The 14,019-nt window shown below is 43.3% G+C and overlaps 2 protein-coding genes across 2 annotated transcripts; both read right to left on the bottom strand.

The window, feature by feature from the left end:
- Positions 1-231: 231 nt before the first annotated feature.
- On the bottom strand, positions 232-3,174 carry ssr4 (signal sequence receptor, delta). The gene is made up of 6 exons (XM_084552747.1): positions 2,997-3,174; positions 2,655-2,773; positions 2,481-2,555; positions 1,941-2,030; positions 1,768-1,833; positions 232-896 (listed from the first exon to the last, which is right to left on the bottom strand). The coding sequence occupies exons 1-6, from the start codon at positions 3,043-3,045 to the stop codon at positions 792-794; spliced, it is 504 nt and encodes a 167-aa protein (XP_084408873.1). The 5' UTR covers positions 3,046-3,174; the 3' UTR covers positions 232-791.
- Positions 3,175-4,479: 1,305 nt separating this feature from the next.
- Positions 4,480-12,771, bottom strand: LOC311494358 (SLIT-ROBO Rho GTPase-activating protein 3-like). Its single transcript, XM_084553368.1, has 22 exons — positions 12,604-12,771; positions 10,952-11,041; positions 10,554-10,725; positions 10,294-10,456; positions 10,096-10,158; positions 9,886-10,014; positions 9,669-9,797; positions 9,277-9,498; positions 9,080-9,181; positions 8,600-8,779; positions 8,423-8,507; positions 8,187-8,214; positions 7,992-8,091; positions 7,817-7,877; positions 7,476-7,553; positions 7,250-7,378; positions 7,061-7,166; positions 6,413-6,640; positions 6,282-6,331; positions 5,980-6,199; positions 5,842-5,890; positions 4,480-5,204 (listed from the first exon to the last, which is right to left on the bottom strand). The coding sequence occupies exons 2-22, from the start codon at positions 11,016-11,018 to the stop codon at positions 5,028-5,030; spliced, it is 2,538 nt and encodes an 845-aa protein (XP_084409494.1). The 5' UTR covers positions 11,019-11,041; positions 12,604-12,771; the 3' UTR covers positions 4,480-5,027.
- Between the last annotated feature and the right edge of the window lie 1,248 nt (positions 12,772-14,019).

The raw sequence follows: 14,019 nt of genomic DNA, 5'->3' as shown, positions 1-14,019 counted from the left end.
TACAACACTAGTTCATCCCTCTAAGCAATAAGTCTGTAATAAATTGCTTGATCTACAGGACTTCAGGGGACTGCTCAATTGAATGCAAGACAAGTTTGAGTCTGGCAGATAACAACATCCTAATTGTGTTGCTATGGAATAAGAGGCCATTAATCTCCCAGTCTGTCTTGGATTAAAAGGAATTTATAGAAGAGCAGACTGTCACTGTCACACAAAGCAAAACACATTACGCTGGAAGAAAAACAAGCCATTTATTCATTTTCCTGGAACAAACTTGTCCATTTGGCTTGTTCTGGCCAGCCAGAGCAGTCACATTATTGACATTTCCTATATGCACAGAGGGCTTGACCTTTCTCTGTTGGTGTTAAGAACATTGTACAAGTCCCACTCTGGCCAGTGTATCCACTAAGAAGGACAACTTGTTCTTGGTGTACCAACATGTTTAGAGCAGGACTGAATACAGCAGATGATGTAGATTTGTTTTATTTATTTGTAAAAATCCATTTTATTTATTTTTTTTGTTCTGGCATTTCAAAAACAAAATTACAAAACTCCACCCCTGTTGAGAGGACAAACTCCTGACGAAATTCATCTGTAAATTGAGAAGACTGATCGCACACAGACACAGTCTGAATAAAAAATAATAATACAAAGACTGCTACTTTTGCTCCTTGTCTCAAATCAGATCAAGTGGCAAAATCCTGTTGGTTTGAAACAACGCTTGATGATGGATCATTTGGTTGAGCTCAGTCTTTAATGATCCAGTGGTTAAAACGTGACTGTGGATCTGTTTATGCCTGGATGGTGGTCTTGGCGCTGAAGGCCATGTAGTAGAACAGGATACCGATGAGAGCTGCGACAACCTCCGTAGACACCCATGGGCCGCTCCAAGCACCCTGTAGAGAAAGATAAAAAGAGGTTGACTGAAAGGAGTTGTCGATCTTTTATTTACCAGCTAAACTGCAGCTCACGTGTATATCTGTAGATGATATCATCAACAGATATACACAACGAAAATCCTTTATTACGCATGTGTACACAGATCAGTCATAACATTATGACCACCTGCCTAATATTGTGTAGGTCTCCCCTGTGCCTCCAAAACAGTTCCAACTCATCAGAGAATGGACATGGACCTTGTGAGGGTGTCCTGTGGTGTCTGGCAGCAGAACGTTTTTAGTGGGGGGTCTTTGAGTCTTATGAGTTGAGGGGAAGGGCATCATTTATGTTTTGTTTAGGCTAGTTTGATACAATCTACTAACCTAAGCTGCCGTATGTTTTTGAGAGTCTGGGGCAGGAGTCATGCTTTAGATAGTACTGACATAGTTGTATATATATTATCAGCTTTGTTTTGCAAATAGTTGCTATCAACACGTCCATCATTTACTGAAGAATCAACTTGGGAGTCACCTTTCTGACCGCCTGGTGAGTGGAAGTTCAACAGGGATTCCACTTTCATTCATTTTTAGGCTCTACTAATTCCTGAGGGAAATATCTGGAATTTTAAACTGCTAAAGTGGTGGTAGGTAGGTAGGTAGGTAGGTAGTGGACTGTGAGTTTTTGGAGAGTTTTTGCAGAAAATAGATGTCAGCTTATGGGAGCTATAAGACTGAACCAGTCTTAAATAAAAATAATGAACAGAAAGATGCTAGAATCATCACTAATATGAAAGTGACTATCTACTTGAATGTGTTTACTCATTTAGTAGATTAATAATCAAGGTCATATGCTTATTCATGTCTGTGTGTGGTGCTCTGAGAGACTCACCCTGTGGTCAATGTTGACAGAGAAGAGAGGCTGAATGGCGTTTACATCTTCATTGTTTCTCTGGGCCTGGAGCAAATAAGATGAAGACATTTGATTAATATAAAAAAAAATGTTTTACTTCAAAAAGACAGCTCATAGGCACATCACTATGAGCTCATGCATGAAACACTAACCTTGCGCAGGGCACTGTAGGACTCCTCATCGAAGAATTTGACCTGATATGTTCCAGAGCTGGCCTGTTTGTGAGGAAGACTCCAGGAGACCTGGCAGAAGAAGACACATGTTAAGACGATGACTGAGAAACACTTGAAATGTTAGTTAAAGCTGTGGTCTGACCAAGTTACACAGGACAATTGTTTACAGCTGTTCCAAATAATCACTGTCAAAGAAAAGAGCAATCCTTGTGAGTGTTTTTTATTTAGTTAAACAAGCACAAATGCTTTTCTCCGACTCTTGATTTTTATAGACTGTTAATCTGTGGAGGGTCAGTAACTCCGGGAATGAAAACATACTGATCAAAGGTATCCTGTGACGAAACAATCAGCTAGGAATGACTTTGTTTTGCATACTTAAGATGTGCACAGTGGTCTAAAATAAGATTATAAGAACTTAGATGTGCAGTCAACACCTCAGAGACTTTATCTTGTGTGTATTGTCACTATCAAATGAGATACAGTGAGAGCTTCATTCAACAGCAACATGTGGACTCTTACCTGGTACTTGCCAACATCCTGGCCTCTGGTCACAGGGAACTGTCTTCCATTGACATCAGCATAGAGAGTCACACTCTGGGAAGGACACAAGTCTCTATCAGTGAGTCCATTTGATCGATATTATCAACAAGGCATCATGTTGTCTGTCTGTAAGTGCTGGAGATGGAGGGTTACCTGTGCTCCGTTGCCACAGGTAAGGCTCAGTTCAACGATGAAGACAGACTCGGAGGAGATGACGGCGTCAGAGGTGGTGTAGGCCGACGGAGTGATGACTGGGTCTGTGCAGCTCTCTCCTGTCACCACAGAGAGCAGAGACACGGTTAACAAAGACACTAGTGCATTATTTACTCAGTATTAATAAATAATACAATAATCTCACTTAGATTTATAATCTAGCTAACTAGAGAGAAGACAAATGGCAGTGGTTTGATTAGCTAGCTACTAGCTCAGACTTGTTAGCCTTACAAGCTAATTAACCCCCGGCATATCTCTTCCACCGGTTGCCCGCTGACTTACCCGAGCAGGTGACGACCAGCAAGGCGAGGAATGCGGCTATCCGGATCATTGTCGAGTCTGAGAGGGTGTTTTCTTTTCCTGAGGTCCGGCTACTGAGCTGCACTGCTTCTTCTCTCACTGACCGAACGGAAGAAGTCCACCTCAGCTAACAGCAGGGACACCTCTGCGCCTGCGCACCAATGACGTGGACTCCAGCGCCGCGTAGCATTCTGGGAAACTGCTCAGTCGACACGTCATCTGAACTTATACAGTAGCAGTGTACAGTGAGGCTTAAAATGTAAAAAGAAAATGTCATTTAGCTTTTAATTAGTTTTATAAACAGCACCATACACCATGCTATTTATTTAATATTTATTTATTTATTAAATTTATATTTTAATAATTCTCCCAAAGACAAATTAAAAACTTTAGTTTTTAAATTAGGATTTTTTTTAATGCAATTTGGGCACCTGCCAGACTACAAATTTATGTGAGAACCCAGATTTGTTTTTAGACCTGGACCCCAGCAGGTCCAGTCGTGGAACAGTGGCTCTGCTTTCGTAATTTACCTTTTCAGCCAAGGTAAAGAGGTCATGGACTTTTGGAAGGCTTTCACACTCTGTCCATTAACGAGGCTTGTGGGAAGGTACTGTAGCATTATGGTTACTGGTTTGATTTGACTGATACATAAGAAAGCTATCGCCATGCCCACTCTTACAAGGAAGTGAAACAAGTTGCCAGTTTGTTGTGGCATCAGAGTTATTCTTTTTCACACTTTCTGTTGGGGGAAGTGTGTGGGCTGTTTGTGGACATCAGAATTTCCTCTCTTCTCTTTGCAGACCATGTGATTACATTGGTTTCAACTGTTCACAGCATGCACTTGTGGGATTTTTGTGGGGTTTGCAGCCTGTGAAGTAGCTGGCTGCAAACCTTAGCAGTGCACCTTGAGCCCATGGCGCATCATGCACTGGTGAGGTTTGCAGCCAGGGTGAAGTAGCTGGGATGAAAGTAACTCATCGTCAAAGCCACAATTCTCCACTGGATTGCTTCCTCACAGTAAAAGAGATGTTCTGGGAGTGAGTTGCAGAAGTCGAATTATCCCAGGATCTTGTTAATTGATGAGGGTAAAATGGGACAAGACTATGACAGGTGGATTTGTGCAGCAGTAATGCAGATGTTGTACCAGACTACTGAAGTGGAGATAAGCCTGAAGGCAAAGCTTTTGCATTTCATTCCATCCCTCACACATTTTCATGAGCTCTGGTGACAGGAAGAATGTGATTCTAAATACGAGCAGCCATTATAGATATCCTATATACACCTTCCCCCAGAGGCACAGCCAACTTACAGGAGAAAATATAGCTCATCTGATGTGGGAACACCTCAGGATTCCCCAGGAGCAGCTGGAGCACAGTTTACTCATATAAAACACCAGTTTGCAGTAAAATAAACACCTTATGCACACACATATTTTCCTGTGCTCATACTAAAAAAAATCCCCAGAGAATCAACAAATTATTTATTTGGCATGTAGTCTATATATACACACAGAGAAACTATAAACTGTGAATTAGTTAGAAATCATTCATATGTACAACTACAGTATTCACAGTTTCTTTTGTCAATGTTGTGACTCTTACATTTCAAGAGACCTTTGATGAAGATTGCATTTGTAGATGTGTATGCTGACTAAAAAATAAAAACTAAAAATGGAGAGAAATTTGGCTTAAACCGGAAACCGTTTCAGATTTGTTTGTCGTATATCAACACCTACACAGATGCAGATATAAAGTTGCATAATCACTGTACACAAACACAGCGCATTTCAAGTAATTCACAGTTTCCACTGGTCTGCAGTCACATTAGAGATCTACTGCACTAAACATGAACGAGGCCTGTGGAAAGAAGCCAAGAAATGGGATTACGGGTCGGTGCTCTCAGTTTTCTAGAAACAGATGTGCTGAAAGCTACTGTCAGAGCCCCTCACACTACACCTCAGCTTTCATTAGTATCATCTCCCTCTTTTCCCGTCATCTGCTGATGCCAGCCCTCTCAATTCACTGAATCTGCTGCTTTGAAGAGCCCCGCTCCTCTTCCCTTGCGTCCGTCCTTCTTCCCTTTCTTTTGGGGAACTTGGGGTGGGGGTGATGAGACGGTGGAGGGGGGATCCTGCGGCGCTTGACGTGAAAGAAGCTCCTTGAAGACCGAGTCCATCTGGCGACAGACGTCCTGAAATATGAAACAAACAATGCTGATGTGGGAGAGAGAACAAAACCGTCTTTGTTCTCCGCACTCCTACGCTCAACGGCTTCTGTTTAATGTTCTGTTGTCACTTTCTGTTAGACACCAAGGAGGTTTGAGAGTCATAACTAGTTTATAAGCGTTCAACTGATTTTAGGTAGGCTGATTGTGAAAAATCAGTGGCTGGTGGTTTCTTTCTCAAGTGAGATACTTGCTTAATAGTTATTGGTCTTTACATCATTAAGACAAAGTTTCTAAAGTGCAGGTCAGCCAGAGCTGCAGAGCATTCGGGGTGGCTGTGGCTCAGTAGGTAGAGCGGGTTGTCCACAAACCCGATCCCCAATATGTGCTACATGCCGAAGTGTCTTTGAGCAAGACACTGAATCCCCCAGTTGCTTCCATGTAGGTGTTTATGTGAGCGAATGGGTCGATGCATCTGTGACTGTAAAGCACTTTGCATACCAATAGGTAGAAAAGCACTACATAAAAACAAGGCCGTTTACCATTTGGACTGGACAACATTTACAGCTGCATAATTGATGGATTATTCTAAAGATGCCTCATGATTCAACATTTAGAGTTTCGAATGCCTTGCTAGAAAAGTTAAATGAGAATCCATACAAACCTTGTCTACTTGAACGGGTATATCCTCTGACGACGAGTTTTGATTAGATCTGATTGCGGAAAGAAAACAAAAAAAATGAAAGAAATCAGAAAACCCTGAATATTATTTTCCTCACATAAGTCTTTCAGTGTTACTTACGGTCTGCGCACATAACCAGGAGAAGGCATCCTCCTTTTGTACTGTTGCCCTACAGGAATCTGAAGCATTAACCTTCCCCCTGAAGTGATGCTGCCCCCTGATGGTGACCTATTGTGCTCTATGGCGCCGCTGCTGTTGGCCCGAGGGCGTTCAGCCTTTTTCTGCGTCGGTGCAGCTGACACGCTCGTGCTGCTGTCTCCTGATGATCCTATTTCCAAATCTGTAGCAAGACCACATTAGCAGTTTATACTACAAAGACGCCACCATAGCTTTAAAGAAGCAGAACGAGCGAATTAACTGACCATCTTTGCTGTGACTGTACTCTGCATCTACCTCGTCATTGATGGGCTCGCTGTGAAGAGAACACGCTCAAATAACCACTCCACCTTACGTTTCTTTTAACATGTTTGATTTAAAACATTTTTCATCTCACCAGTCCTCCTCCTCTAGTGTCATGCATTTCTCGTACACTGGTCCCTCTACTTCACTCTGACCCGGGAAGATGCTTTCGTGCTGTATGATCATGCTCTTCACCAGGCCGTTGATCTGAGGCTGCAGGGTGACGACATCGTCATCCTGAGCCCCTCTCACCAGGCTGGGGCCGAAACACACGGCCAAATTGTACGGCTGCATCATGTTCTCGTCGCTATACTGAGACACGCTGGGGGCAGGGAGCACAGAAAATGGGACAAAAATGAAAAGAAGCCTGCAGTGAAACAAACATTTCCTGATGTTTGTTTTCTATAGCACTAATCCAGTATCCACACATAGTAAACAATAATGCTCTGCTGGAAATATTGTGTGAAACAAAAAGCCCAAAAAGAACTAAAGAAAGAATTCTTGTTTTGTCCAATTGTCTTGTGTATAAATGTCAAAACATGTAATTTTCCACATCAATATGAGCAGCCCCTGTGGACATGAGCTGGTCGTGCATATCTGACAAAAATACCATGTGAAAAAAAATCCCTCTCATCCATCTGTCGCATCTAATAAAACTTCAGCCAGCTGGAAATTTGATTCTTCCTCATTCTGTAAAGAGACATTTTCATATTCAGCTAGTGAAGGGAGTTAAAATACTCACTGATGCAGGAAGGCAAAGAGGTATCTCATAACAATGATGACAGGCTCAGGGAAGGATGAGATCACCGCTTTGAGCTGAGCCGCCATCTCTGCCTCGTTCTTTATTTCTGAGAAATAAAAAAGGAAGTAAAAGAAAGGTAAGCTGCTGTGCACCTTCAGCCGCGTTCATCTCCTTGGCGCTCACACTCACGGGCATGCTCCAGGAGCTGGTTGGTGCTGTCGATGGGGAAGAGCGGATTGTTCAGACCCCTGAAGTAGAGCTTCAGCACTCCAGCCACAGAGTCCAGGTCGTAGCGGCGCTCGTCCAGGGGGTCCTCTCCTGCAGGGGAAGCCCACGGCACACTGCCCCACATTATTAATGCTCCATGGTGGGCAGATCTGCTCTGTAAGCACGCACACAAAACACACAGGCCTACCTCGCTCAAATGCATCCCTCAGGTTATTGACCTCCACCTGAGACCCTGGCACTCTAAATATTCCTTCATGATGGAGACCTGAAAGGCAGACGTATCATTGGAATTCCTCAGTGCACTTATATATACTTATACGAGTGAAACACTTTCATTTCACTCATATAAAAATTGTACTTTTTGTTTCTAGAGAAGTAGAGGCTATCAGGAAGTGTTACGTCAGTGTTAGAAGAGGAAGACACAAGTCACATGCCACAGTGATTATTTCATGAGAACACTGTTCTGAAGGTTGAACAAAAACTTGAAATGTGCATCTACTCCATGTTCCTTCAGTCCTCAGCACTCACCGTTGAGGTTGATATAGCGGATGCAGCTTTCCACGACAACTGGAATCCGTTGTCCCGATTCCTGAATGAAACACATTTAGCAATGAATTTCACAAACCCATAAATCATAGCTGCCTGATTATATAAAATTATAGAACAAAAGAGACGTGCTGAAAGGGAAAATGATGGCAGCTACCTGTATAAAGGACAGCATGTCTCCACTGAAAAGCTTTTGGTTGTGCATCAAATTGCCACTTGAGAGATTCTTTCGGGCACGCAAGGACTTTCCAGTGTGTCTGCAGAACGGCATGAAGACACAGTAAACAACAACAACTGTTTAGCATCTACAGTTTGGCCATTTAAAACATTTCTGTTCCATTTCTATTCATACCTCGGCCGATGTCCATTTGATGATTCAGCTAGGATGAAAAAAAAAATAAAAGAAGTCTTTGTAAGAACACGAGAAATGAGAAATACAGCAAATGCTTTATTTGGTGATGAGAAAAAAAAAAAAAGGGGAACAACGACTCAGTGGAAAAGTAATACCCCACAATGCAGCAACTGTTTAAGTGATACTGTGGGTCAGCAGTTTGCCTTGTGGTATTATGAAAAATGCAGAAGTGATACCTTTTTCTACAGCCTCTTTAAGCAGGTCATGCTTTGCTTGCAGTTTAGACACCAGCGAACTGCCCACAAGGTACTCTTTTACTTTCTATAAAAGCAATCACATCGTCATTATTGTCACCACCGGTCACTGTGGTTCGATCAAAATAGTCAATGACTTTAAAAAGAAAAAGGACTCACTGTGAAGTAGAGATTTTCTACTTCCTGCAAGCTGGCCCTGCGTCGCGCCACACTGGGCCTGACTGTCAGATTCTCAGTGCTGCCCTCCTGAGACGAACCACTGCCGCTGTTGAGCTCCAGATCGTCGTCACCGATGCCTTCCAGCAGGGAACCCTCGACTGTTGACATGCTCTTGCTGGCCTGTATGACAAAGCGTTGAAGTGAATGAATTCACAGTAACACTCAAAAGAGAATATTGATGACTCAGATACTTGACACTGGGCTAAATATACAACATTGGGCTGTTTTAAAGTACCAGTCAGAAAATAGCAAACCTACCACTTCCTTGAGCCCATGACATTTTCTATCTGCCTCAGTAAAATTAGATCAAGGAAAGTGAGTAAGTTGTTACTTCATAAGTTATTTAGGTGTAGAGGGACTAAGAGAAACAAAAAACAAAAACATAATGATGAGCTAAGAATTGTGCAATATACTCTTTACCTCCTCCGCTTCTTGGGTGACGGCTTTCAGTCGGGCTTGTATCTGTACGAATCTTATCTCCAGCTCGCATCTCACCTCGCCCTCCGCGCTGACCTCGGAAACCTGAGAGACACAAGGATGTAAACAGCCGGTCCTCACAGAAGAATAATCCGCTTAATAAAAGTATACGTCTAGGTCGTTCAAATCAAAACACACACCTGGTCCCCGTCGTGGGGCTGGTACTGGAAGCGAACGGGCATAGAGAAGGTGTTGTAGTGGTCCTTCAGGAGGGTGTCCCTGTCCTGGCTCTGATCCAGTCCAGACACGGCCGCCTGGAGCTGCTGCAGGCCCGTGCCGAGGTTCTGCTGGTTCCGCCACCGCCTGGACAGGTAGGCCTGCATCACACGGCCCAAAGAGACGTGGTACCCTACGTCTGCGCACTACAGGAGAAAGACAATGTCACCCATTTCATTTGGGAGCTTTCAGATCATGATGATACTCAAAGAATTATAATTTTAAAACTTTGTTTATTGGAACTGATTGGTCCCCAGAATGTCCCCAGAGTCGGAGGTGCTCGAACAGACATAAGGAGGTGAACTGATGCACTCACATCTATGAGAGTAGAGATGTCTTGGAGGTAGTACTTATTCATGGATGAATTGGCTGCAGCCAGATTCAGGAGGTAGTCATTTCGGGCCTTGCTGCACTTCAGGTGTATCTCTTGGACTTTACCTTGTCTCTACAGCACATGAGGGAGAAAATCAAATCAAAAGAGCCTCACACCTGCCATGCATGCACGCAACACTGCACAAAATATATTTATTTACCTTTTCTATCAACCTCTCCAGTTTTTTAGCCGCACTCTGCTTCTGCTTCTCCTCCTGTTTCTCTGCCTCCCTCAGCTTCCCCTCTGCGCACACGTAGTCCGCGTGGTACTGGTAATATGTCCGCCACGCCTGCACACAGACAGACACTGTACAGCAACACGTTCCTTTGCATGTTTAGGTAACGTCTTAGGTGCTCGGTTTCTCACTTACAGTCTGCAGCTCTGTGGTAACCTTGAGTAGTCCATCTTGTAGTTGAATGCAGATTTCTTTACTCTGAAAATGTAGAGACAAAATATTCCAAAGTGAAAAGCTACCATCAAGTCAGTTAAATTGCAGAGGTGGCTAAAATACATTTTAAGAAATGACATGGTTTGTTTGTGGCAGGTGCATCAGTAGTTGTGAGATTACCTTCTTGGCAAGGCGTTGTGTGTACTCCAGACAGTGTGTGAGGGGCTGGATGAGAAGGTTGCTGCAGCATTCACTCAGTCCATTGTGGTCCTTGCTATCCTGGCGGGTCTGGGACAGGAGGGCCATCCAGACTTGAACCACAGAGTGACTACTGGGCTCCTTCCTGTTAACAGAAAAGACAGACACAAAAGAGACAAAAATGTTGCAAGACCTCTTTCTCAAACAAATTTCGATAACTGTGCGAGCAGGATTTCCGTCACCTTTTAATCCTGGACGTGAACCTTTCAGCAAGTTTTTCTAGAGAGCGGGCGTACTCGCTTTCGATCTCACCCCGTCGCCGCAGGTAGTCTGTCAAGTCTTGAAGCTGTTGGCTCTTCTGCTCAAGCTGCAAATCCAACACCTTCAGTTGGTCTACAAGCTGGCAACGCACTTCTGATAGACAAAGAGGAAGAAGGGGTGGGGACCATAACAGACCATGAGAACAACAAGAAACACATAGGAAACAAACATGACTCATTCTAGCCTCTTGTTTATGGGGTGAGAAAATGTTCTTACAGGTCTTTTACACATAAGAACATAATGCGTTGAGTTCAGTCAAGGTGGAATATCATGAACTTTGGCTTTGTTAGAGCGGTGGAGATAAAAGCTGTAGCTTTACCTTTGATTTGCGTGTCATAGTCCACCGTACCAACCCTCTCTTTCCGGAGTTTTACGTGGGAAGCCATTGTTGCTCCAACTGGGTGAAATTCTGTAGAAAGACACTTGATACTTTATGGTTTGACTGTGAAATTTCAGTTCTGTTCCTTTCGTCTGTCTTGCAACAGCAGAGTCGGTTTGTGTGCATGCAAACAGTTCTGCTCTTTTTGCTGAACCAATCTGGTAACAGTTGCCGGGAACTTTGACCCGCCGCTGCACCCTACGCTGCTCTACACAAACTTTTGTACTCTTCCCTCTACCGGCTGTGCCAACTTCCTCCTGCTACGGAAAGAGCGAAAAGAGCATGCTCATCTTACTGTAACACATCTCTTCAAACCGGCCACCCGTCTGCTGTGCTTTCCCGTATGACAGACAACGAGAAAACCAGTTGGCATGTGTTGCCTGCAGCAGAACTGCACCGGTGCAAAAATAGCTCGAGCAGCATCTCAGCTGCCCTAAAAATAGTGCGAACCGCAAGGCTTACAACTCCGTGGGGATGTTTGTGCTGAAAACTACAGGTGGTTTTAACAATGTTACTAAAGTTTACAGTTTCACTCCAACTACACTTTGCATTTCCACTGACAAAGCAGCTACTTTTGACTTCTACAGTAGATGTACTACTTGTACGCTGGTTGTGACTCTTCATAGTATATTCCAGTTTGGTCTGAACACATGAGGGTACATTTGACGGAGATATGAAATATGAAAATGAACAGAAAAACCGTTTTTGATTATTTAAGTTTCAGTTTTTATTACTTTGTATGTCTGAAACTAACCCCCCCCAAATGACGTCTTGGCCCGTTCTTAGAGCGTGGAAGCAACAGGGTGAACAGAGAGTGAGAATCGAGCATGACAGCTCTTTAAACACTCGACAGTTTAACCATATTAGACACTGACATGAACAAAAAATATGTATGACATTTAATCTACATCAGAAACGGGAAGAAGGGGTGTTTTCTTGCTTGCTCATAATCCTTTGTACAAAATCATCACACGCGTTATCGCTCTCTCCTTTACTTCCCTTTTCTTAAAAGACAAACATCACTTATCAGCATTCTCTTCAGCTGAAATGTGCACTCTCTTGCTCTTTCAGTTGAGACATTTACCAAGCAACCTGCTAAAATGACTGCAGCATTTCAGCACATCCAAAACCCCCCCACCCCACAGAAAGGAGTGTAGTGTCTCATTTTCATTTTTCCAGCTTGTCACCCTGCTCCATTAGCCCTTTCATTCTTTCTCTGTGCGATCAGCAGTGAATCACCACCTCCTGTCGTCACAGTCCCCTGCAACATTTTATTAAAGATAGCCTTAACCTCACCGCAACTATAGCTTCTGAGCTACTATAATAGTCACGAAGCTTGTCCCCACTTCGGGTTGTCACAAGTACCAACACATAGATGCTGCCTGAGAACGCTGACAGCCCGAGGGCTAAGTCTGTAGCCAGTAATAACATAGCTGAAATAATGAAGCAGAGTGATCCCTAACAGCACAGCAGCATGCACTTTTCTGTACAAAAACATGTTCATTAAACTGGCAAAGCCTCTGTCCTGCTAAGGCGAGACAGGTCAGGAAATGAAAATCAATAAAAGTTTGAACCCAGACTGAGAGTCATACCTGATGAAGAGCAGTCCCCAGCACCCTCTTCTCCACACCGAGACAACTAAATAATGCCACTTAATGGCACAGTAAGCTCTCAACTGTTTCACCTCCCCCTCACATTGGACACGGATGGATGTGGGTGGAGTGGAACTCATCTCACTGACTCTCTCTCTCTCTCTCTCTCTCTCTCTCTCTCTCACACACACACTGGCTGTTCTGTTGCTCTCTCTTTCTCACCCCTCTTCTCACTCACACACTCGGTTTGAGGCATCAGTGTGTGATTGTGCAAGTGTGACGAACAAAAAAAAAAAACCTTCTCAAGTCAGGTCCTTGCTCTCTCTTTCTTGCGGCCTTCATGAAGGCTGCAGCCGGTTTCCAGTTCAATCGAACACCAGGTGTTTCCACTGATTAGTCCCTCCTCACTGGTTATTCTGCAGTTACTGAGTGAAATCAGCTGCTATAGAAGTAACTTAGTCTGGGCTATTCTTGGAGAACAGTGGAAGGCGCTTACATACTAAGCTTATGATTAAATTATTTAAAATATTTGATACTTCACCAAGAAAATCCACAATAACTTCCACCCCCCATGTCAAAACTAAACCCCATACTGCTATAAAATTAGAACTGAAAAACTTGCTTTGAGCAGCGGCAACACTGTCGTCTCTCGCATGAAGCAGAAGATGTGTTACATGTCACCGAGGTGTGAAACTGAGCGTTTTGCAATTGGTGTCAAACGTCCAAACTTTCTGAACAGACCAGCGCACACAATTTGCTCTTATCTGCCACGTACTTCGCGCTCACTGCCGTTTCCTTCCTCTCACAGGCAGCAGGATGGTGTTGCATAATTGGCGTAAAAATCCACCGAATTTCTTGGCCCTGCGTAACACAGGGACACATTTTGAAGGAAGTGCCAACATTATTTGTGGTTTGATGCCTTATTATGTCTGACTCAGTCAGAAATGCTAACTGTGTATTTAACGCTGCAATGGTTCTGGTACAGAGGTGAGACATTTCCAGCAGAAAGCGCTCCTGTGTCAGTTTGACGTTTGGTTGCGTTGCATCTCTTATACCTACATATATTGTTTATTTTTTTAGTATTATTTGTAGAAAAATATGATATTAGCAGAACTTATTATGTCGCATTCACACCATTTCTCAGCATCCTGTAGGCCATGATTTCCAAAGTCACCACTAGGAGGCACCAAAACAAGAAGTTACCACTTAATCTGAATGTATGAGAACTAAAAGTAATATCTATCCTCAATAATTCAACAATAACTTATTCAACAAAACTTTGACGATGAGTTTGTGTCAATTTAAATAATGCATCTCATTAACAAATGTTTCCACAGCGCCGATTGGCTGTTACCAGACTGTCTAATGGTTTAAGCTCAGACGTTAAGATAAGAAAAGCCGCTTGTATGATCAATC

This window comes from Chelon labrosus (genome assembly GCF_963514085.1).
Source record: "Chelon labrosus genome assembly, chromosome: 10".
Lineage (NCBI taxonomy): Eukaryota > Metazoa > Chordata > Actinopteri > Mugiliformes > Mugilidae > Chelon > Chelon labrosus.
The sequence above is the reverse complement of the archived record's forward strand: the minus strand, read 5'-3'. Positions and strand labels throughout refer to the sequence as shown.